The sequence below is a fragment of the Cydia fagiglandana genome, chromosome 5, assembly GCF_963556715.1.
Source record: "Cydia fagiglandana chromosome 5, ilCydFagi1.1, whole genome shotgun sequence".
NCBI lineage: Eukaryota > Metazoa > Arthropoda > Insecta > Lepidoptera > Tortricidae > Cydia > Cydia fagiglandana.
In genome coordinates this window covers 15,962,387-15,989,024 of record NC_085936.1, presented here as the reverse complement: position 1 = coordinate 15,989,024, position 26,638 = coordinate 15,962,387, and the positions used below count along the sequence as shown (strand labels likewise).

The window sequence follows — 26,638 nt, the reverse complement described above, 5'->3', positions numbered from 1 at the left end:
TGAACCTATATTAATATCACGCAGTATGCAGAGTATGGCCTTCTTTAGAAACATGATCATTTTAAATTTTTCAGATACTTAAACATTTTTCTCTGTGACTTCGTAAAGATAGTTAAGTTAATCAGTCCATCTTAGTATTTATTTTCGCAACAACTACGTCAACGCTACTCGCTCTAGCCTCGAACCGCAAGTCATTTCGCTATAGGATTTATCTAAGTGCCTGCATAAACGCAATGCTTCGTTACGTCTGTCGCTCGCCAAGAGACTGCTCACAACCGGTTTACTTTGTTAGGCTTAATCGATTTTAAAGTCTTATTAGGCTTCAGGAATCAATAATATAGGCAGGTACGGGTTAAATCTTTTCCCGATTTGGAACTAATTTAGCCATCTTATGTAGGTAACATTGGCTGTTTTAGTTCGGAAATGGAGAATAAAACCAATACTGTAAGCTCTTCTTTTTTTATTACTCCCGAAGTCGAAGTGCTATAGATCATTTTAAGGGTCGTTCAATCGTTCTTTGTGTTAGTGCAGGTGATTATTACATGTTGTTTAGCAATAAACTTCATTCCTCTCTGACTTAACATGAGGTTAAGTTAAGGTAGGTTCTTTAGGCATATATTTATTTCTCTTTTTAACCTCAGTTCATATTCTATTGTAAAGCTTATTTTTTATACTTACGTGCAGTTTTACGAGTAAATGGAATATATTTTAATAGTATTGTTAAACTTTCCACGACAGACCGATAAATCAACGCTATCAAGCGCAAACACAACCGTAAGCAGACCCATTGATTTTAACATAGATATATCGAATATATTAATGTATGTAGTTGAGAGGGCCTACGTTTGCATCTATTGGATATTTGGATAGGTTTTACACTCAAATACATAGTGATATTTGACTTATAAATATAAGACCACCATATGTAGCGTCCCGGTTACTTACATATTCTAGTATATGACGCATCGTGCGAGTTTCATATAGGTACTGAATTACTGAATCCGTCTTTATTGATATTTATTTTTATTGTAATCCCTAGGTAGCGACTAGCTTTAACAAAATAGCCAGGAGCTTAACTTTCGTATCGCAGCTCAGCAAAACATGGCACAAACGTAAGACAAAGTAAGATTGAGTTTCCTACCGGCGTAATTCTAGTCGCTACTCGCATCCTAAACAAACGAGATTTCCTCTTACGTACTTGCAGCGTCTTATGGCCCCGTAGGTATAGTTTATTTCTTGGGGAAATTTTATTGGTAACACACGTGGTCTAGATTGTGCAATTTTCGTAGGATTACATTCAGACAGTTACTAATGTATACGTCCAAGTATAAGTCATCTTTAAACTTAGGTACGTCAGTAGCAACGTTCCATCATAGCTCAGCTGAAACGTCGGAATTAAAGGTAAAAACAATGAAATTATATCGCGGTAGACCCGTTTGTGTAATTAAATATGTTCCATCATAGTGTTTACTATTAACAACTTATGTAACTAGGTACTAAGTATACTGAGTATCCGTCTTTTGGTTACCTACACATTAATGTTATCATGAAATTCGTGCACTAGTCCGTCCGAGGAAGCAAAATTATTCGCTCACGCCCTCGCGTCAGGTTGCAGTGAACTTTCATGTCCTCAACTCTCGTGCGCAAAAAAAGCTTCACATTTGCAAAAAATATTAAAAAATGCCATCAAATTAAAAGGAAGCATAATATTTCGACGTATTTCTAATAGCATCTTTCTGCCACTAAGTGCTTTATTCACAATCTACCATATATCCCAGGACACAATTTAATTTCTAGTCTATCTATCAAAACCATCAATCATTCCCAATTCAATTATATGCCCCGTTCCCGCGACAATAATCATTAGCGGCGTTAATTACAGCCACCGATTACCGCCGAATTCCACAAAACCATTTTTGCCTGCTCAGCTATCCCCATTTGCATTTTCTGCACGACTCAGTCCAATGCGACTTGTTTTATGATACCTATGGCGACTATTGGCTCCGGTTACTTTTGCTCAAAGTAACGATGTCGCCATCTAACTTACTATTTGAAAAAAAAAAAGTTAAAAATTAGCTGTTCCATAGAACTCTTTTTTTTTTACGTCTTCGTGGTTGGCTCTACGTCTTCATCTCTCAGAGTAAGGTAGAACATAACAAAATGATTCCATATTATGAGATCGCTTGCAGTGCTAAATTATGATTTTTTATCGATATTATTTTTGATTGAAAATTCTTTCTCATCTTAGCGCTTTTCCGGAAAATGTTTCTTCAGTTTAAGGATATTACAATGCAATAGGTTATGAATGTTAATTAAAACCCCACCGGTTCTAACTATACACTATTAATTTGACTTACTAATAAGTAATAATGTATACTTATTAAATTTTGTTAATCAAAACGTATATACTCGTATGTGTGTAGATACACATATACTTATTTACCTATAATAGTCAGGAATAGGCTAAAACGGGTCTTTTGTTTTTGTTACAGTTGTTTGAGTCCACGGTCGGCGTATTTCTACGAATTTCCCCCGAGTGGTGAGTATTTTATTATACATACTAACCCCCTTATTCATAAACGTTTACTTTGACAAGCCGATAATAATCGTTTGTCCCTTTTCGTCATACCAATACGTCGGAAAGGGACAAACGATTATTATAGACTTCTCAACTGTAGTAAACGTTTATGAATAAGGGGGTAATTAATAAATCTAAAATTTTAAAACTAAGAGAAGAATCTACATAATTATGTCATTCCATAAGGGACATTTTCTATTTTTTTTTTATCCGTGATTGTAATAACCTTACTATTCGTATAAAGAATTACTTGCCCTGTTTAGTGTAACCAGGTACACAAAATAAAAGTACTCTATAACCGAAAAACAGTCTCCTCTGCAGACAACTGCCTGGGCACCGCCAAGAAGAAGGTGACCACATTCTCGCGTCTGCTTCGCGGACTCAAGTCTCATAGGAAAGAGAAGCATGGCTCCTGTTCGCCGAAGCACCACAGTCCGAGGCAGATCCTGCCGCCGCAGCGGGTGAGTGCTAGTTGACGATAACTCACACTAGAATGGTTCGGACCCTGAACGAGGCGTCAGACACTTCAAGTTTATATAGAAAGCATCACGTGGTCGGAATCGCTAGCGTGAGTTACAACTGTTTGAGAGTTGTAGACTCCGTGACAGTGGGCAAAGACGAAAGGAACCTCTGAAAAGCGCAACTAAAAATAGAAGCAGAAGTAGGGAGTACTATGCAGGCTCTATACAACTAGATAAAATATCAAACGCTGACGTTTGACAAATCAGTTACAAAATCCAGCACTTTAGGGCATCTCAGCTCAACTGTAGATAGGTTATGTTAGGTACATGAGGATTTTTCCTGCGACAATAACCCTAACATTTCCAACCTTCGGAATTTTATTGAATTACAAAATGTATTAACTATACAAATTGATATTTAAATAACTAAGTACTGAGTAGGTGTCGTTACACCTTACAACATGCAATTGCATGTTGTTATATTTGTCATTTTCGATATACACGTACTCGTACCTACGGCGTATTGAGAACACTCAAATCGAACCGTACCTATAATTTGTTACCTATGTCTGTATAAGTATTTTCCAATCGCACTCATACGTATCGCACAGTACGAAATAAGCTTACGCCATTATTACTTATTCTGTGGCCATAGCGTTACTTTGAATCAGCTACTTCAAATTCTAGGTTGAGATAGATCATTATAGGTTGTTTCTATGCAAAAGATAACTGGGCCTTCTGACATGGCCTAATAAACAGTTTTAACGAACCTTGCTATTTAGGCTCTATAATATTTTAACTGAACATGAGAAACTGGGTTACCAAGGTTTCGTCAATGTTATTATTGAGTGTCTCCAGATTGTTTTCAAAGCTTTTCGTTCAATTAAATACAAAGTATCTCATAATTTTTTGGAATATTTTGATAATATTCGACATGCGTACGTTTTTTCATATACAGAAACGCAAAAGTCTGAGCAGTACAATTTAGGAGTCAATTGGTTTAAATAGGTAGCAACAAAGTAATCGATGAGAAAAGACCGCTTTCGAAACCCTCAAGAAACCTTCAAGAAAAGAGCTTATTGCCATCTTATGACGGCAAGCACTTACAACCTCTGTGGTGGTGTGGGTGTCCATGGGCAACAGTAATCGCTTACCATCAGGCGATACGCCTTCTAATTTGTCTCCTATATCATTTAAAAAATCTACTGAACATCCCATTTCAGTACACAACATGCCGCTGTGTGTGTAACTTCAACTCTTAATCCTATACATTTACATTTGTGAATGGACTTTTTATAAAAAAAAACGAACAGCGGTACAGATGTCGACATGCATTATCCATTTTCCACCTGAGCCCGTGCTTACGACCGAAAAAACCATGGATTTAGACACTCATTACCAACCGGCCTCCAGACATGTGCCGTCTTTCCCCCTATTTTCACATAGTGTACACCCCCATCCGTATTGTGTGCATCCGGCTCGACGCCGGTCGCCCTTTGACATGTACTGCCAGCAATTAGTATGACGCGCGGCCGAGTCCGGACGAGGCCTTTAAAACGGGTGGGAATATTTCGGGAAAGTTCGTCGACTGGAACTTAGGGAACTCACTTAAAACTTAAATTCGGATCGGGTTTTTATCTTAACGGGAAATGTATACTACATTTCCTGGAACGTTTTTTGGGCAATTATGGACTAGTGAATTGTCGATATTATTATGTAAATATATGGTCATGTTGCTGGCTATTTTTGTTTCATAGTTTGATGTAGATATTGCTTACTATATGTAGATTGCGCTAAAAATAAAATACTAAAGAACGCCTCGTGCTGATAATCAAGTTCAGCCCAAAAATTTGGTTCATATTAACACTAAAACGCGCGAGATGTGGGTTGACAACGCATCATATTTAAAAACCGGGCAAGTGCGAGTCGGACTCGCGCACGAAGGGTTCCGTACCATAATGCAAAAAAAGGCAAAAAAAAACAGTCACCCATCCAAGTAGGTACTGACCCCGCCCGACGTTGCTTAACTTCGGTCAAAAATCACGTTTGTTGTATGGGAGCCCCATTTAAATCTTTATTTTATTCTGTTTTTAGTATTTGTTGTTATAGCGGCAACAGAAATACATCATCTGTGAAAATTTCAACTGTCTAGCTATCACGGTTCGTGAGATACAGCCTGGTGACAGACAGACGGATGGACGGACGGACGGACGGACAGCGAAGTCTTAGTAATAGGGTCCCGTTTTACCTTTTGGGTACGGAACACTAAAAACATAGGAGTTATTTACGATATGATAGGAAATCATTAGTTTAATGTCACTACAGTGTACCACTGGGATCGCACCGGAACAGGCCCGGCGCTCGAAGCTCGTGTGAATGTAATGCGTGCTTAAATAATGCACGCCAGTGTATTTTTTTTGCCGCTGCAAATATGAGCGATAGCGAAGTTGCGCTAAAAGTGTAGTTTTAATCGCGAAATATAACCGTTGAAGCGCTTTCTTTTGTTTGCAAATGAACACTAGATACTTATGTTGTTTTTTTTTTCTTTTTGTTAATACTTCATTTGGTAACGAATTTTGGATCATACAGAAATAAAAATGCCAAATTTCTAGACAGATCTTTGTCTAGGAGCCCGACTGTGATTTAACAATTTGTTGAGGTTTTGATCTTGTTTTGATACGACCTTGACAATTGCTCACATTGATTGGGCATCGCGTCGTATTAGGTATTTCGCTTGCACTTATTGGTGCGCTGCCCTGCACTGTTAAAATCGTTTCATAACTAAAATTAGAATCTGCCTCCTGTTCTGTTTTCGTTTACTTTTAAGTATAAATTGAAACAAACTTGCAGTAAAATCAACCGTAATTTAAATTTTGAATTAAATTGTGCTTCCTAGAAGTTAACCTTTGACGTTTAATTCCGCTACGACTGTCTAATTTCGTTCAGATAAAGACAAATAAAAGCTTAACCGAGAAGCTTTCTTCTTCAAGAACAAAAGTTTCGCTAATGTATGCTGGTATTTTGATGAACAATACATATTATGTAGACTACTAAATAAAAGACACAACCCTTTTTGCGTTTGCCGAAGTCAGATAAAAACGTAAAGCAACGTAAAATAAGAATCAAAGCATATACCATCAAAACTCGTCACATGCAAGATTCTTTTGCTCCCAAAAACGCTCCCTCTAATCAAATCTGGACAGTGGCAGTGCCAGACAGAACTAATCCTATGTGTAGACTACAAAAATGCGTAATTCTTTCTTTTACCGAAGTCATACAAATCATTCCTTCATATAAAAAAGTACAACGTCAAAAAACGTTAAATTTTTTCCATAAGCCATAAGCAAAGATTTCAAGCACAACAAAAAATTGTCACATCAACAACTTCAAAAAGCAGCCCTAATCAAAGCTGGACACAGCCAATGCGAACAGGGCTAATCCTAAGTGCAACGCGCGATAAGGATTAGGGCTGCCCTAATGGCCTCCAGCCCCTTGTACAAACCATAACTCAACCCTGCCTTGGCTCAACCGACTTAACTTTGGCAGCCGTCATTTCTCAAAAGGCATGCGGTGACGTGGCCTGAGATTACAGATCGCGGTACTAGATGGAGCATAAGGACGCACGGTCAACACGCAGCATTGACGCTCATATGCTTAAATTGTTGTTAAAAGATATTTTATTGTTGTATAAAGTCTACCACGAATGGAGTATCGAGACAAACCTTACTGCTTTAACGATACTTTTGTAATTAAGTTTAGATGTTGTGTTGTAATACTTGTAATTACCTGAATAAATAAAAAAAAATAGGTATATGTTATATATTTTGTAAACACTTCTTTCAACTCACGACCCGCTCATACAATATATTAAGTTATTATTTATCGTTCACCAATGTTTGAAAATACATAATAAGAAGCTTAAAAAAAATACAAATAAAATTGGTAGACAGAAGATGGTCTTATCCCTAAAAGCGAAAATCCCTTTCCGGAAACCTTTGGGTGTTGTAGTTAACAGAAACAAAAACAAATACATAAGAGTATATGAAGCTAAATTAAATACATAATCGCATTTCAGTTGCGACTATATTTTACCATCGTTTCGGATTACTTCATATTGAATAGATTCTAAATTGCAATGTAAGCAGAAGTCATTCGTATTTTTGTATTGCAACCATGGTACAGTAAGTAGGTATAGATGTCTATTTATTATATAATGAGTCATAAAGAGGCTTTCGCGCGTGCTTAAATAATTTTAAAAACATCCCCTGCACGTATAAAATTATAAATGTCGAGTTCTAGGTGTAAATAAATATAGGCCGTTGTTGATGACATGGAATAGTCAGAGATTAGTAGATCTAGTAGATTAGAAGATAGAATAACATGCGTATTCGGGAAACGAGATAATCACAAGATCTAGAAACGATATAGAGATCAACTAGATTTACATTAGATATCGACTAGATGTGACTTGGATATCTAAGTCATAACTTGTCGAAATCGTTCAAGAGGGCCTCCGGAATCGCGGAAACGTCAAATTTGACATATCTATCTTACAAATATCTTTAAATTATCCATATCGTAACTTGTTGAGGTCTAGTAGAGATCTAATACATTTTCAGAATCGAGCCGTTAGTAGATTAGAATGGACAGGAAGCACCTGACCTTGCGGTACTTCAGGCGCGAAAGAGCGCTTGGTTGTAAGGATACAGCTGTTCTCCCTAAACTATTTCTAATGCAGAATCTATCGGAGGTGGTTTATGTCAGAGATTAATAAATATAACGCGGACGTGGAAAAATGTAGCACTTAATTCGGCTGAGATGAGTTGCGTGACTTAGAATCGCTTCGCTTTTGTTTACTGAATATCGTTATCAGTTAGAATGTATGACGGCGCTTATATATTTTTGCGGCCTTCGTTATGTAACATATTATTGTAGGTCACTGTACTGTGTAAATCAAAATATCGTGATCTACATTTGAAATATTTAAAACTAAATACTTTTGAAGTGAATTGTGTTTTGGAATATTATTTAATTGATTTGTATCAATACTGACTTAATTCAAAATGATCATTTCAAGTGATGCTTTTGTTTAAACTCATCTTACCGTCTAAATGTGAGGTACTTTTTTTACTACGACCATGGCAAACAAGTATACAGCCCGCTGTTGTGCTTGGAAACCGAAGTCCACTAAGAGTCGGTTAGGAGTTGTATATATTGCAACATTACTGTCAATACTGTCATTCGGAACTCCGTAAGCGACATGTAGGGAATGTATGGTACTTTATATATGGTTGCACTATTTGTATGGAAGTTCTACTAACGCTATCTGTTAGATCTTGTGGCACGACGTTGACAGTGACAGAGGAGACTCCACAGGTCACAGGAATGTCCCAAATACCGAGTCAAACTCTCAAGTTATTCAAACCGGCAAATTATTCAACTGAATATCTATGGCCCGTATAACTACAGCAATTTAAGTTAATTTCACATCTTCTCGTAACTCATGAGGCCCTGGTACTTCCTCCGCGCTAAATTCAATGTTTAGACAGTAGTTTTCTCGATTTTGGCCACCGTAGCCTATAGAGACTAACAAGCAACACTAAGTGGTTTTCGTATTCTATGGTTGTTGCTATATTAAGGGTATCAAATGCGCGTTTCTGACGTACGAAGCAATTGTTTCTATTATACAACTTAAATAATTAAAGTTCATTATAATTAGCTTGTTATACGCCATAAAGTTTATGGCGCTCACATAATGACAGATACGTAATGATGGGAGCTAAATTACATTACAACTCGTAATCGCTTTGCGATTCCGTATTAATTATATCGTTTATTTTGATTACTCAGCACTAACTTCTTGAGCTAGAACAATAAAAATAATAAATGTAATCGGCACTTTTCTTATATTACAATATAATACAATACATCACTGGCTCAGTGACCCAAAGAGGATCTTGGCCTCTGACACAAGAGAGCGCCATTTCTGCTCTATTCTGCGCCACTTCACGCCAGTTGGGTATTCCGAGGGCGGACAGGACGGACTTTTTGGGTTTTTGGGACAGGTTTTTTTTTATATTAATTTACGAAAATGTGCTCTTAGTAATATTATGACATTTGGGCACTAGTCGTATTAGTATTAGTGATAATGACATGGATACTACTGCCAGTGATTCTTTTCATTCCAATGTTATTCTTTTTGTAATAAAAACATACACATAGTGGGCTTAAAAACTTGTGTGTCATTCTCTCTACTAATCAATGTGGCTGACCCTAAATAGATAAATACCTAGAGTATACTCGTATATGATGCAAAGAAAAAAAAATTTCCATTACACTTTTTACTGTCACACACACACTTTTGACTGTTGAGTCATTACTTAAAATACTTAAAAGTATGTTAGGTATGTCCTTTGTATTGTTAGTGTCCGCAATATGAAAAATGGCAATGGCCCCCTTATTGACTAATTTAGTTAAATAATCTTTTATCCCTTTCTTACAAATACATAAGTCAAAATGACAGATAAGGCTAAACGATTATTAGCTGATTGAGGTTTGTAGCACGTTTATGAATACTTGGGTAAGGCTTTAGCAATTCTGGTCCTCTGAATAAATGATAGTCTAACCTGTCCAACTACGGTAGTTCATCTTAATATAATGCTACATTAAACTCACACGTACATTCGAACCACCGCTGTGGAAATTTATTACTAGTATTATATATGTGTCGTTTTCCGGCAAAAGGTATTACGGTAAGAAGGTTGTCTTTAAGCCAGTTATGCTTAAAAATGCAGTTAGATATCGTCCCTATTGACAAACAATAATTGGGATACAATTGATTTATGGCGTGTGCATAAAGTTTGAATTAAACAAAGCAAATAGACTTCACACATTAAGACGTGTAGTGATTACTTCATAGGCCTCTATTGTGAGGCTCTAGCGTGCCTACGATAAATTATTTGACAACTATAGTTCGTTTTTTTTAGCATTAGACAGAACTTGAAAGAAGGTAAGCGATCTTCGCATGTCTTTTAATTGAAAAACGCTTTTTAAAAATCAATAACTATTACTTATGAAAGCAGAAGAATATAAATGATCGTATTAGATTCATAATTGTTACATATTTGCAGTAACTTATTTTTAAAATGTGTTTTTCAATTAAAAGACACATCAAGATTGTTTACCTAATTTCTAATGCTAAAAAAAACGAAGTATAGGGTACAAAAACCATAGTTTTAGTTTAGGGATGTTATGATTAATTTTTTTACGTGTTTAGGTGATTGCCTTTCCTCAGCCCATCAACGAAGCGGCAGCTGACGTCCACGGGGGTTCATTACACATCGCCTTTATACATTTTAGAGTTACACATCGCCTTTATACATTTTAGAGGCAAGGAAACTTGTTCCCGGCTCTCGGGTCGGGCTAACATGATTAGAGTTTGATTAACTGTTATAAAACTAAATCTATTTGTACATTATTACTTACTTGTAACAGAAAAGATTTCACAAAAACTAATAATGTGCCAGAGGGGAATGGAGAGAAGCATGTTAGGGTACACAAAAAGAGACAGAAAACGGGCGACGGAAATAAGAGGTCACAAAATTAGAAGATGTTACTCTAAAATCAAAAACTCTAAAATGGAAGTGGGCGGACCGCATGCTCAGGGAAAAGCAGAAGTGGTCAAACATACTGACTGAGTGGACCCCACGCTACACAAAAAGGAAGAGGCAGACAATACAAAAGATGGTCAGATGATTTAAAGAAAACTGCTGGTCCACTATGGACACGACTAGCCAGAGACAGAGAGGCATGGAAGGCAATGGAGGAGGCCTTTGTGTCAAAAGGACACGTCGAGCCGACGGTTGTTGCAAACATATAAATAAATAATTAAATATTATGATTAACTGTATGCTCGAAATAAAAGGCTTTGAAACTGAAATTGAACTTACTTGTAATATCTAGCTTTCACTTCATCAGCCAGCCAGCTGATTGTCTGTTTGTTTATCATGTCCAACTTAAGTGATATCAATAACACTTTATCTTCCACTTGCACCTTCACCGCCGCCGGCGGCAGAATCTGAGTCTGCGTAGTTCTCCCGTTTTTATTAGATTGTACTATATTTATAGGCTGTATCACATTTAAAGGTTGCATCACACTAGGATTCATATTCATCATATTGAAACAGTCTTTTCTTGGACTGTAGTTACTGAATTCACCTGACGATTTTCTCTAAAACGTTCCGGATATATCATTTTGCTTGCGCGGACTGAAATTATTGAAATTTTCTCCTGAGGATTTTCTACTGAATGTCCCAGTTGGCGTCGGTCTTTTAGCGTTCCTGGAAGTAAATTCACTGTCGCTTCCACTGTTACTGGATTGATCAAAATCTTGTCTATTTCTTTGGAAACCGGCTCTAAGGAGTGTACTCTGTTGCTTCCAGCGTTTCCTCATATTATCTCTAGTATCTCTAGGCTTAGATTCATTAAGCTCTCTATCTATAACGGGCCAACTATTTCTAAACTCGGGGCATATATTTTCGTTGGAGTCTGAACTATTTTCGTTGATAGCAATTATATCGCTCATTCGTTTCTTTTGTTTCTCAGCTGATTTCCTATTATTGCTGTCTATTAGTGGTTCAATTCTGTTAATATTTTCGATGCTGTCTTTAATGGAATCGTAGGTGGGTTTCTTAGCAATAGTTACTGATGATAATGGGTCACTGAGTTTTCTCTTCTTACTTTTATTTACGCCCATATCGTCGTCAAGCCATTCATCGTCACCTACTTCATTGGGGTCTAATAAAGCTGATTTCGGTGGTCCCTTCACATTAACCTCTGGTAAGTCGTCACCGTCAGAGGTCCTTCTATGCCTTAAAGCGGATATGACCGTCCTGTATTCTTTAACTCCTGAGACGTCTTTCTTTTTAGTACATCTGCGTTCATCTGACGATCCGCTCGACGACTCATCCGATGGGAAAGCCGGTTGATTTCTTCGAGGTGATAGAACAATATCGTCATCGGAGTCATCTTGGATGACGTTTCTCTTTTTGAATCCAGGTGATCTTGCGTTATTGTTATTAGCTACAGACGTGCTCGCAGGTGATCGGTCTATCTTCCTACTCCTATTTAAGTGTGAGTTTCCTGGCGGGGTCGGGGATAAGTCGGCCGGAGCGGCCCTAATTTGGCTCTGGAGCCGGGCGCAGATGTTCTTGTACATATCCTCCTTCTCTCTATTGAGGACTGTATTGGAGCGCCACTGTCGCAGCGAGTCGAGCGCGGTGTGGCCGAGATCGTTCTTGATGGAGGGGATGGCGCCGCGGTCGAGCAGGAGTTGCATGACGTCCATGTAGCCGTTGCATGCCGCGTCGTGTAAGGGCGTTTGTCCTGAAAAATATATTTAAGATTAATGAAAAAAATATTTAAGAATAAAGATAAATAACATAATATTAGTCGTATTTTTGTTAATACTCAGTTCCATCGATATCGCTTCTCTTTTGAATTTATTGGGCTTGCGGATAAAATGGGAAATACGTCGGAGGCAGATACTCATACTGCCCGCCTTATGATAACGGTCACTGACCCACTTAACCTAGGATCGCCTGCAAGAATGCCCGAATGCAGGGGAATTAATTGTAACAAACACGTTTTTTAGAAAATTATAAAAACATCACAAATAAGCGTTTTACCACCAGTGCAGTAATTTTATGATCTCTTATCTTATTATTTCGGGGGCCCTTTCAGATACACTTCGACCCATAGGGATCTTTTGTGCAATCGCTTCCTCAAGAGCTACCTTTTGTACTCAAGACCATTTTCGACCATCTCCATGTCTCGGATAATGGAGCTCAAGGGCAACGTTTTGAATTCCTTCAGTTCCAGATAGCCTGCTCCAAAGTTCTTCATTCCGTCTGGCGAGGACGTGACATTATAAAGTTCCCTGCCTGTACTCTCATTAGACCCGCGATCGTTAATCACACCGGCGAAGTCGCGCACATTGATGGGGTACTTCTGGGCGATCAGGCGTTGCAACATGAATTTATATAAAGTCCCTTAGCTTTACTTTCATTAGTCCCGCGATCGTTAATCACACCAGGGAAGGCGCGCACATTGATGGGGTACTTCTGGGCGATCAGACGTTGCAACATGAACTTATATAAAGTCCCTTACCTTTACTTTCATTAGTTCCGCGATCGTTAATCACAGCCCCGTGGTATATCAGGATCTGCGCGATCTCGTAATGTCCGTTGATGGCCGCTTCGTGCAACGGAGTCCACCCGGCGAAGTCTCGCACATTGACCGGGTGCTTCTGCGCGATCAGGCGTTGCAGCATGAACTTGTTGCCTGATATGCACGCCTGTAAAAGGAACAGGTTATGATTATAATACACCGTGATAATGTGACAAAGAACGAGAAAGAAACAAATTATGAATTTGAACAAAAAGCAGAATTGCGGATAGTAAACGTTAAACAACATGAACAAAGAATTAAGAAATACTTACAGAATGAGTCAAAATAAGAATCAGACAAAAACAGGGAGTGGATTTTATTGGAGTTCAAAACCCATAGAGCCTAACGATTCCAACTGTCTGGCCTAGTGGGTAGTGACCCTGCCTGCTAAGCCGATGGTCCTGGGTTCGAATCCCAGTAAGGGCATTTATTTGTGTGATGAACACTAATATTTGTTCCTGAGTCATGGGTGTTTTCTATGTATATAAGTATGTATTTATCTATATAAGTATATATATCGTCGCCTAGTACCCATAGTACAAGCTTTGCTTAGTTTGGGGCTAGGTTGATCTGTGTAAGATGTCCCCAATATTTATTTATTTATTTATTTATTTATTTATTTATTTAGATTTTTTTATTTCATGATAAAAATGACATATTGCATCACGTCAAAATTAAGTTTCTCTTCTCATCATGATCGTCCACAACATTACTTAATTTAAAAAAAAAATGTCTCTCCTAATAAGGATCTTCATGTATGAAGAAAACGTTTCATTCAATTAGGTATCTAAATATAAATTTTGTCACATATCTGAAGAAAGTTCTAAATAATATGTGGCTTTCCATCAGAGCATGGTCCATACTTCATACGCAAAAAGGACCTTCCTATCAGAATTTTTGTTGGAATTTAGAGATCAAAAATACCTTATTGCAATTGCACTGGAAGCATAAGGACCTTTCTATAATGGAAAGCCACATATACTTACTAAGTAATAAAATAAGTTATAAAAGCTAAATAGCTCCAAACTAGGTTAAAGCTGCATTTTGATAGTCGAAATAAGACAATGACTTAACAATTTTATTGCGCTTTTACTGCAATGACGAAACTATTGGAGTTACTTCAATGCAATGTTGGCACCTTGCCGTATCCTTACAAACATTATTGCACCACTACTATACGTTATGTTCCTGTCGCTGATAACCCATCCAATAGATGGAGCATGTGACAAAACTTGCCATCACCAATCAACATCAGTCTATTTCACCATGAGGCCTACTTAAACTTTTTGACTACATTTTGACATCGAAATTATATTAAATGATGTTATTTTGCTGTATGCATTTATTTAGCTCGTATTTGTAAGGCGTAGCGAGAAATACAGGCGAATGCTAACAAAAAGACATCAGTTTGATACGTATTTTCAGTTGCCTACGTTTACCGCCTGAACTCCATTTAGGCGTTTATACTTGTAACATTATAAATTGTAGCTTTTATAAAACCTGCCATTGACTTAGTTATATGGGTTACTATTACTATATTTACGTACTATGGCATGTGATGTAGTATAAACACGTGGACACCGCAATTTTTCGTATGTTTTTAAAAATGTAACCTCTATAAGGGGTAGTCTATGTTTTGCTGACTCGGAATATCGGCTATAAAATGTTATTGCCGGAGACTATTATGGTAGCTTTTGGTAGGTTTGGTAGCATTATGTCCCTCATAAATATTTACATGTATCGATAAGATTAGGTTGCATGTTGCATTGCTAGTTAAATTGGAACAGATGTAGAAGTAACTTTAGACAAGCATTCTACATTGTCTGACTTTGTTGCATGGTTTTTTAAAGAGTTTTCCTCCATGTAAGAAATTACATACCTACTCATACATACCTACAGGTTATTTATTTAACCTTTGGTTATATGTAATTTGCGATATGAATATATAGGTACGTTTTTCTAAGCAACTTTTATTATGACACCAATCTCGGATTCGCAAAAAAAAATTTTTTGGCTGATCAGATGTCAATGTTTTTAAGGGAAAGCCAACTTCTTTTATCAAAAAAAAGTTTTTCTTTGAATTTGTTAGTCTAATTCTACATGTGTTTGTCTCTTTAACCTTGAAATACTTTTATTTTATTAGGTATTATAAAAACTGGGCTACGAGTTTTTGTGAAAGTATTTTCGCAGCTCGTTCATCATGTTGTTGCTTACGCTTTTCGCAACGTTTTCAACTTAGATTATGTTTTCGAAGAATTATGTGGAATCTCTTGGGAGTCTAGGTCTAAGTTTAACCGTACTTTTACTTTTATTTCTTTCAATATTACAGACTAGTGAATAAATTGTTTTTGTTTTCATTTCTCTAGGTAAAACCACCACCACCAATTTGGATATAAAAGATGGATAATAAAAGAATATATAGGGAAATAATTTGCAAAAAATAATACTTACGGGAATATTTTACAAAGAATAAAAACGTAAACCGATAAAGGAGCCTGAAACGAAATAGGTGATGTCAATTCGTGAAGCGATACTAATTGAAATGTAGGAGGCACGCGAAATAACAATTATGGAATGAAAGATCGTTATGATACAGCTGATAGAATTAAACGGTATTTATTTAATAAACGAATAAAAATGTCTTTTATTGTCTGTGGCACAACAAAGAATTTTCATTAAATAATTTTAAACTAAGTTTATAGTAAATAAATAAGCTTCAGCATGTTTTACAATTTAGTTTTTCAAGCCTTAGGTAAATATGTAAGTATTGTATTGTCCATGGGTGTAGATGAAGATAATTTTGATTGAATGTAAGGTTTTAGTTAGGAGTATTAATTGTACATTTACTCGTACATGTTTAGTGAGACATTCTTGTTTGTTGCAATGCAACTGTTTCCATACAAATATAAACTAAACATATTGAATCAATAAAAACAAATATCAGTAACAAATGTCAGACAGTTCTTCCAAATTTTGTAAAGTACTTACTTAGGAATACGTTACAATGGAACTCGTAGTTCAAATTTCAAATAAAATTTCAATAAACGTGGTAATCATTAGCAAAATTTTAACGACAGTCGGTATTCAAAGAGGCCTTAACGGAAAATGATTTTTTTTAAATTTAGAGTGTGTGATTTTGATAAGGCGGCAATAAATTCAGAAAGGTTCGAATTTAGGCAGCGTAGGGTTGTCACATTATAGGCCCATTGTCGGCTATTCGCATTATTCCCTTATCAAGCTGGAAGTTAATGGGCGAGCTTTGTGCCCTCTATGATAAATTGATTCGTCCATACATAGCCTCATTGTAATGTAGATATTCTTAGCTGCTTAAGTGTGGATGATAAATGAAATGTTTTTGTCTATTCTAGTATATTTGGGTGTAGTGTTGCGCCTAGTTAGCACATCTTATTTTCGCCGTCTCACGCACCGCCCTGTCAAAGTTACAATTAAAGAATTAAATCAATATTGAAAATATTTTTCTTTGAGTTCCGCGTCTGACAACCTTTATAGGCATTTCAATCTTACACTCAGTGTGTTATACTAAAAATGCGCTTACTTGCTCATTAATCTTTTTTTTTTAATGAGTGAACTCAGTTATTCGTCCAATTCGTTACAAATATATTAGCTCTAGTAAGGTGCGCCACATGGTCCTATTGATTATCTGTTTATAGCAGTGAACGAGTGTTATCATAATAATTAAGTACTTACACCCATTACTAGGAAACACTCTTATGTCCTAAAGATACTTAGTAGAGAGCTTTCGGGCGGTGTCTTATTTTGTTACTAAGTTAGTCTTTGTTATAACTTTTCTTTGAAGACTGTTCTAGTTCAAGTTCTATCTTGAGATGAGACACCAGTAACGAAAAAATAAAGTTTTTTTTATGTTGTTTTGCTATACAGCTAAGGCTCACAGATATATGTATACCATTCAGTAATAGTTGTTCAAGAGATCTATGGCAAAAAGTACAAGCAAGATTGACCAAGATATATTTTTACTGGAAGAGCTCACAGGCTGTCTTAATAAAGACTGATACCGAAAATCAGGGACGCGTACTGAAACTTCATTACATAATTTATAAATGTAAAAGCTTTCTCGATAAGGCTTTCGGTCAATGTAATTTATCATACGAGCGGAACGACCGTGATTTGTAAAAAAGTTTCATCCTCTCAAGAAGTTTCCAGTGTATTAGAGGATCCTGTTTAAGAAAAATGACTAGTCGAGGACGTGATAAATGATCATTTTTATAGTCTTCTTCAGTTTTAATGTTGATTTTATTATGAGGAAATTTTCTTTCTTTATTTTCATTGACCTAAATGAGGCAGAGATCCTTATTATGTATATGCAAATCAGTTTTTGCTTTCAAATAGTGGAAATTTTAATACATACTTTAGTATCTACTGCGCGACTGACCTAACTCGAGACAGGACAGATAAGCAAATGTTATATTTTTTACTTTAAAAATGTGTCCTTAAATTTTACTGATAAGAAGTTGCACAGTAGAAAGGAATTCATTAAATAGTAGCTGAACAAGGAACTAAGTTTTTCGAGGTTATGTTTAATATCGCTTCATTCACAAATTATAAAAAATCCTTCAGAAATTTTCACATACAGCCATAAGCCTTCAGTAAGAAGTGCATATACTTGGAAAAATTCGACCTATGCCGCTGTCGCCCGGTGGCCGAATGGCACAGGAACTTGCCGCGATAGCAGAGGACGCTGGTTCGATTCCAGCCTGGGTCACTTTGAGGCCTTGGTCACTTTTACTTAGTATATGACATTTATTTCAGTTCACACAGCATTTCTTTCCAAAAATACTCCCCCATCGCTAGTTTCAGCATCTAACCCATTTCCCCAGGTGGACACCCCGGACAGCGTGCTGCAAAGCGGGCTGGGCCTGGGCCCGGGGCCCGACACGGCCCTGCGCTCCATGGTAGACCCGAGAGACTATGATCGCCTCCGCTTCTTTCAAATGAACGCCCAACCCAACACCTTTGAAGAGACAATACATAGGGTGAGAGCATTAGCTTCTCCTGCTTACGGATTTTGACAGACATTATTAACAAATCTATAAAGTTGAATGCATGATACAGAGTGGCCATTTTTGGACATGAATGAGGTTTAAGTCATGGCGTAAAAATATGGTATTTAAATACAAATATAATACATAAAAAATGGTCATAACTTTTATACGTAAAATAACTTTTTATAAAATATTTGGAGATTATTTGTCTGTTAAAATCTTGTAGGAGGAAAAAGCTGTAGTCTGTTATCCTCTGAGTGGCAAATAATTTGTGTGTAGTTTATATATTATGTACCTATTCGATTTGATTTTTTGAGCGTTTTTATTTTATTGCTAAACAATTTTCTTAAATATTATAAATAAATGTTTATTTAGGTGTATAATCTAGTTTAGATACCCTTCCTCTGTTGTTTTAAAATTTCAATATTACTAGCATGTTTTGTTTTCATCCCAACGTTGAATATCTAAATTAAATATGTATCTATAACTAATACGAGTATTTTTATCTATATTGTTATTATTTGCCAACGGAGAGTTAACAGGCTTTCAAAATTCTAAATTCTAAGCAATGCATTTTTGGACACATTTTTATTCGGCATGCCAAAAGAATTGGAGGTGGATCATTTCATTATTTTTGGTTATTCATACTCTCGCATTGTCTCATGGGTTCTTAAAAAAAAATGTATTTCAGTCGAAAGTTTCAGTAGCAGTAGAAATATGAGCATTTCCTACTGGAAAAGTTATATTTTGTTCAAATTGTAACATTTGTTCTAAATACAGTCATTGAATTGGATTTATATTGGCATAAAGCTTGATTTTTTTTTTATCACTGCACTTCTTATGTTACTTTAAGTTGCACTTTTTTATTTACAATTTCCTCACACAGCATGAGTGCATGAAGTTATAATTTTTCAGAATTTCACAAAGATGTCGTAAAGTTTTCTATGTTATATACCTACACAATTTAACATCAGGATATATCAATGTTTATTTATAACGTGGACATCAGGATATATCAATGTTTATTTGATACTGTTTTATGTTCGTTTATTTGCAGTAATGTAAATATTGTCTGCAATCTTTTAAATATGCTTATAATATACCACACATATGTGTTCGATATGATTCGATTATGACTGTGAACCAAATATTACGTGTGATACGTATAAGTACCTACATTTTAATAAGCCTTCGTCAAGGATATTAAAAAGGAGCTTACTTTAAATCTATGCATTTAATGAACACTCTATCCTTTGTTACAGTTAAAAGTTCAGGAAGCAATGAAGAAAAAAGACAAGATAGCGAGAGAACAGGAAGAGGTAATTTCCTTTACTTTTATGTCAAGCTAATTTAGACAACATATTTTTCATGTAGTAGTTATTACATTTTTGACAGCTATTACCAACGTTATAAAAACGATGTTATTAGAGGTACTAATAGACAATGTAATAAACAAATTATCATCTTAGACACACTAAGCTCAATACCTAGTACTTGAATTACTAAAAATTATTATATTTAGGAAAGTCTTAGCCTCTTAATTCATACATAACCGAGTCAGTGCTAGTTTCCGTATGAAATATAGCCCTCCTACTGTTTGCACTAGCATTACACGGAAAGGCCGTTACCATCCCAACTTATCCGCACACATCCAAAACATAATCTGAGAGTCGCAGTAACATGTAATCTTCGAGTGTCTCGAACATTCGACGCGCGAGCCGAACCGCGGGCTAATCATGCCCTAATCTCAAGCTAAGCCTATTAGAGGCAGTTGTATCGCTTCCCTTCGAAACTTCGGAAGCCCTTGCTCAGCACATTTAGAACTCTCGTAAAACTATGAGACCCTGCGTTGGAATATCGAACATTGAAATTTTACTGCGCCATAAACTGATGCCGCACGAATTTGGGTACATGGTACGGCGATTGGTTTGTTGGTTATTAATTTTTTTATTGGTCTGGAATTCGATATCTCCATACAACATGAGTTGTACACGATTGATTATTGATCGTATTTTGTTTTGTCAAATTATCAGTTTTTCTCTTGCTAAGTATCTTTTCAGACGTACTTTTATTGTAAAACGTACTTACTGCGTATTTATACTTCAGAAATATTAATATGTTCTTTTTGTCTAAGAATTAATTTCTTTGAATATTGCTTTTTATCGACGAACTTGTTATATAGGTAGGACATAATTTGTAAAGGCACATTGGAAACTTTTTCGTCATTTATCACCTTTAAGCCTCGTAATACATGACTTTCAGTTTTACCAAAGTCACTTACAAAATTCTTGAAATATGGCGTAAAAAAAGCTTATAAAAGTCTTTAATGCTTGATGTTGGAACTTTTTAAATTTACCTTGCCGGAAAGTAACTAAAGGATTTTTGTTTGAAATGATAAATTTATGTGTTTGTTACAGATTTTAAGGGATATTAGACATGGACTGATGAACATGGGACGGGATGGTGTGCGAGGACCTTTTGGAGGTATGTTACATTTTGACACCTTTTAATAATGTACCTACGATATTTTTATCTGATACTTTTAAATCATACTATAAATGTAAATACTTAGTAAATTTTAGTTCTTCATATTAACAATTAAAATCACATTTTACTCAAGTAACATACTAAGTAGTTACTACTTAAAGATTCTGAATCATCATAATGAATTGTAATAAGTAATATAGGAAAACGAAGTTGCAATACTTTCGTACTCGTTCATGCTCATTTAAAATATTGTCTTGATTTGCATATTATAAATAATTCTGATAAACATTTTTTTACATAATTACCTTCATATCGCATGTTGCTTGCACGATGTCGATTTTATAACTTATTAAGTTTTGTTATTCAGTATATCTGCGGAACGCTTATTTTTTGATAAGTTACAAAATACGTACCTCTTTCAATATTGTACTGTGTGCTTTTGTTGTGCATCGTCCATCGATCATTATTGTCACGTGCCCGTTGATGGGCAAAACATCATTAAACTTCATGTTCAATCCACAAAACAAAGTGCCAAATAAAAGGCAAACAAATGACGTCTAACGCCCCGTATCAAGGGCGACAGTTATTTAACTCACCTTCATCCATCAGACATTTAATTTGCGTTAAATAAAAAACTACATGCATGTGTTTTAAAAATATTTTGCATCAAACCACGCACGGCTTTCCGATGTTCGTACACAGCTTTGAGAGCAGTGTTGTCAGTGATACCGCCATTGCGCCACCGGATTACGGATGGTCATTTTACGGTAAATTTTTTCGCAAATTATGTTCGCACGTTTTTTTATTTGCGCTAATGAAGGCTGCTACGCTGAAATAGTCTAATGACGAGCTCGTTTACAGACGACACGTATATGTACGACGACGAGGCGAGAGGCCTGTCCGGGCGAGGGCACTGGTATGACGAGCCGCCGTACGAGAGCGACCCCGAAGACTTTCTCATGGGCGGAGGAGCCCCGGCTGCCTCGTTTCAAAATGGCCGCGTGTGCTTCACCCTCAACCTCCGCAATGAATCGAGAGGTGAAGGCGTTATATCTCTCAGAAGCGCCGGCGACATAAGCCTAGCGAGAGCCCCTCGACGAGGATTAATAATTCCGCAGAGCGGACCCTACCCGACAACCGTGATCCCGTTACGAACAGCAAGGGACCGCGAGAGCGGGGATTACGCGGCATCCGATATACAGTCTATAGGCTCGAGACTGTCTGGAATATCGCTGGACTCCACAAGGTCAGAGAGGGATTCCAGGAGAGGTTACCGGCAAATGTCAGGATACCGGATAGGCGACCCACTGTCGCCCGCTTCTTCGGATTACGAAGATCAAGAAAGCGAAACTGATTCACAACATATAGCAACCGTGCACCAGGTATAATGAGAGTTCTTTTCCGCGCTTGACTATTAATACAAATTGGTTTATTTCAAGATGAATTGGCATTAAAAATTAATAAATTAGCTGAGCAATCGCATATCGCTTTTGACTTGCAAGCCCTTCTTCCACTTAGTATTTTTTATATAATTTCAGTCGGCCGAAGAGTGCGAAGGGGTGTCCAACCTTGCAGGAAAAGTGCGGGGCCTTAGGCAAGACGTACAAAGAAAAATTTCAAGATTACGACAAGAGACCGGACCGGAAGGCACCGATCGGCGGACGAGCGCCGACCAAGCGTTCCCTTGTTCTAATAGTTCGTTCGAAAGTCTTCCCAGCGGATCAGGCAGTAGTGAGTGGATTTATTGAGTTTTTGTCTGTGTTAATATAAATGTTTTTTGTAAATAAGTTTGTCTTTCCTTTCTTTGTACCAATAACTCCCCATATATTACTTACAGATAATAATGGTCTTGTAAATAGGTAGTCAAATTTTATTACCAAGTCCTGTATAATCGTTACTAATCGCACTAACCTGTTTAACGTTGTCCTACCTATTCACAGTCTTTCAAAGATGTACCTACAGGTATTTCTAGTTTCAATGTCGTGGTAATAGAAGGATCGTTAAACCTAGATGCCTAAGTCTAAACTATTTATGTCCAGGCACACAAGCATTGGTTCGAGCCGGTAGTAATCACTCATCTCTCTCGGCAGAAGAAAATATAGAATTAAGTCCGGCCGGGCGGAGCTTACTCGCGCCGCAAATGCTGTGCCGGGCGCGCGCGCTCGTCGATTTCGTGCCCAATATTTACGACAAAGATGCTTTGAGATACAAGGTAAGATACCATGCAAATTGCACAGCCAATTAACTGCAGCATACCGCTGAGCAACTTTCATAAACTCGAATCATTATTTGTTGACAGAAAGGGGATATCATCGAGGTAATCAACATGAACGCATCTGGGATCTGGCGAGGCGTTTTAAATAACAAAGTTGGAAATTTTAAATTCGCAAACGTTGAAGTACTGTCTGACAGAGAAACGATGCGATCGAGGTCATCAAAATGGTGCAAGAGTCGGGAGAGGCTTTGGGAAACGCGACCAAGAACGGTGGAAGAATTGTTGAGGAGAATCGACTTACCGGAGTACACAGTGGCCTTTGCAAGAAATGGATACGAAGATATAGAACTCTTTAAAGAAATCGAACCATCCGATCTTGACTATTTAGGAATAATGACCCCTGAGCACCGCACTCGCATTCTTGCTGCTGTACAACTGCTGCACCAACTCGAATGTAAGTTTAGAGTAAACCTTCATGACTATGGGTCGTCGTGTGATTACATTAATGACGTTTAGTGATAAAGGATTATTTCTGATTGTCTTAGGTGGCGAAGGTGACTGTGAAGGAGAAGGCGGTGGCTCCAGTTCCGAAGGTGGGGATTCGCCGTTTGGTCGACGACAATTTCCCCGTGACTCCGGGTGTTATGAAGCGGGCGTCGGAGTCGGCGGAGTAAGAGTCCGGACGTCTCCTCTCGTCCACAGATCAGATGAACCGTCGCACCGGCCGCCAGAGCCGGCTCCACAGGCCAAGCGTTCCGTCCGTCGCCGACAACCCGACGACGCCGAGTGCGACAGAATCGAGCGTTACCCCGGTACCAATGCGGAAAGAATCACGAACAGGAGCGTCGGGTTGCCTGGAGGCGGCCGGGACGATACATGCGAATCAGATCACAGGCTTAACGTAGTCAAATTCGTGGCAGGCGGAGAGCCTTGCGCTTCGGAAAAGAGCAGTGATTCCGGTGTGAGTAGTTCTTCGCTGAGTTCGGCGCATCCTCATCGTCCCTGAGCGAGGCCCGCCGCGCCCGCGCTCGCCTAGGCACTGGCGCGGGCGCGAGCGCAGGCCGCGCTGCCGCCCGCACCCCCCGGCCCCGCCGCAGAAGCAGAACCTTCCGAACCGCACACCGAGTAAAGCCTCGACAGGCTGTCGCGTCACGTCTAAAGTGAATCAGTATTTTTGTCGTACATTCCACCTTATTCGAGTTTTACGCGCCGGTTACCGTGCATTAGATGACGACAATGAGAAGGGACTATCTAATATGCTTGCTAGGGGGCAGTGGGGGTTACCGTGGACGTTTTAGGTATTTCATCTATCAATCAGGCCGTTTTCGTAAAGAAAGCTAGCCGAATAGATAAGTAGAACGGCTGCAAAGAGCTTAGAAGTATGTAAAACACAGACAGACTTTGAATCATTGCATTTAAAGATTTAGAGATGTTTGTTCCGAAATAAGACTGATGGTTCTGTCTGGTCAGCTTTAAATACTTCTTCAATCTTTTGTATATGGGCATAGCGCCTATTGTAATATTTGGTGTTATGTTCAATGTTGGAACTAAAAGCAATTTCTCTGGCACTAAATATTATTAGTGATATAATATTATTTTAACAATGTTAAAGAAATAAATTTCATACCTACTTTACAGATGGAACAAGAGGAAAATGGGTAACAGACGTGCTTGTAAGGAATCTATTTCTTTGAAATAGATATATATTAATTTCTTTCTAGTGATTAAATGGATGAGTTTTAAAGTTACTAGGGGAAATTACAGTGGCTTAGTCTTTGAAATCTTGTTATTGTGAATCGTATATAGTTATGATATTTGTTTAATAATACTGTTTTGAAATATCTTGTATTAATCTATCATTCCTTTACTAAAATTAAAAGCATATCATAACGACGCCAACCTTACCTTAAGTTGCTTTTAAGCGTTATTTTCATACTCTGTTCAAAAATCACATTATTTAGTAGTTAATTATGACAATACACAACCATTTAAAATGGTTTCTTATAAAATGCTGTGTCTCCGCTACAAAATGTTCTTTTTGAACAGAGTGAAATATGTATATTTATATCGATGAATTATAAGTTGTAGAAGAGGCAATAAGCCAGTTAGGACTGGGGCGTTGTAAGCGCAACATTTCGATAGCAATAATTGTAAATAAAGTTAGTAGATAGGCTAATTATTGTACGTTGAAACTTTTTGTAATTTTTTAAGAGAGCTTTATGCGGGTGTCCGCATGTACAGTATAGTTGTAGGTGTCCCGGTGTGAGATTTTGAATTTCACCCAAGCTTCCGACTCATGTTTTTGTCGTTCGTCGTACTTTATGGCTTTCACACTTGTGACTGGCCCGTGTCGTAAAATGACAAGTGAAGTTTTACTGCTGGCTGAAAATGTGACTTATTTTAGAGATTCGACAGCCGACCTCCATAAAAGTAAAGCTAGAGCTAAACTCTGATTTGTATTTCAACTCCAAAAATCTTTTTCTGATACTGTTTTAATAACAATGACTTTTGTCCTCGTCGTTACGTTTCACTTTTTAAATTATTAACAATTCTGTCCAGAATTGTTGTTCCACAAAACATCCTAACTATATATGGATACAAAATCATGTGTACGTATTGGAATAAAAATGACTTAATTCAATAGCGCATAAGCTCACCCATTGTATTTCTATAAAATTACAAATAAATCATTGACTGACATTGTTAAGCTAAATGTAAACGTCACCAATTTTTTGGAAGAGGGTCATAATTGTTATTTTGCAGAGCATTAAAAGTCTAGCTACCGAAGCGAGCTACTAATTGTTTTAGTCCGTGATGTACTTATTTGCCAGTCTCCTACATTTTGTGTAATTTTGCCAGTTCCTTGCAGGACTCGCAGAGACCTCGTCCGGCCAGTCTCCGTGCGACTAATTAGCGAACACTCGCCTGCCATCAGTGTTCCCATTTGTAAATTTTGTAAAAATCTCCTTAAAATGCACTTTTTGACTACAATTGTGAACTAGTCCGAACTATTAAGTGTATATAGATAAATGTTTGTTACTTGTATATTATAGATAGAATATATTTCTTTGGCAATTATTGTATATTCAATAATTCATTCTTTATTGAAACTTAAATGTTATAAAGTAATTTATTTATAATTGAATTACGTTTCAAATGCTCAGGTAGAAAATGTGGATCCATTCTTTGGATACTAGGACTTGTTTTAAGACTTGTGATTACTGATACTTAAGCTGTACAGCATCTTCATTTCATTTGTGTTAGCCATATACTACAGTAATAGTACTTTTTTGTAGCCATATTTATATTTTTTTAATACAGACCTTATGATGTATGTTTACAAATCTGTTTACAAACATGGATTCTAAATTAATAAATCCAAAAATTACATCTGACTTATTATTTTCATCCTCGTAAAGATCAATTTACAAACAACATAGAAATAACAGTCACATAATTATTATAGTGTACCCAAATAGCGTAGACCTCTGTTAAATTTGTATCTTTCTAACAGCTAATGACTATGATAAATATTACAATCTCCGTAAGACCCACCTACTTATCTTTAATATTGGTATATGGATAAGAATGCCCATTCATATCTGTTTCATCATCATCATCATCATCGGGCTATCAGTAGTCCACTGCT

The 26,638-nt window shown here is 37.1% G+C and overlaps 1 protein-coding gene across 7 annotated transcripts in view; it reads left to right on the top strand.

Annotated features, from left to right (window-relative positions):
* The window catches only part of LOC134664585 (uncharacterized), a 225,451-nt gene extending 199,072 nt beyond the window's left edge, over positions 1–26,379 (top strand). Inside the window, exons 4-13 of one of the 7 annotated variants that reach the window (XM_063521299.1) lie at positions 2,493–2,539; positions 2,888–3,039; positions 18,123–18,278; positions 19,550–19,606; positions 20,705–20,771; positions 21,636–22,156; positions 22,313–22,505; positions 22,865–22,986; positions 23,074–23,443; positions 23,535–26,379. In XM_063521299.1, coding sequence (XP_063377369.1) covers positions 2,493–2,539; positions 2,888–3,039; positions 18,123–18,278; positions 19,550–19,606; positions 20,705–20,771; positions 21,636–22,156; positions 22,313–22,505; positions 22,865–22,986; positions 23,074–23,443; positions 23,535–23,995 — 2,146 coding nt within the window. In that variant the 3' untranslated portion in view covers positions 23,996–26,379. Of the gene's footprint in view, positions 1–2,492; positions 2,540–2,887; positions 3,040–18,122; positions 18,279–19,549; positions 19,607–20,704; positions 20,772–21,635; positions 22,157–22,312; positions 22,506–22,813; positions 22,987–23,073; positions 23,444–23,513 lie in introns of all 7 variants that reach the window. The other 6 variants (XM_063521298.1, XM_063521297.1, XM_063521301.1 and 3 more) reach the window with 6 other exon arrangements.
* Positions 26,380–26,638: the final 259 nt, after the last annotated feature.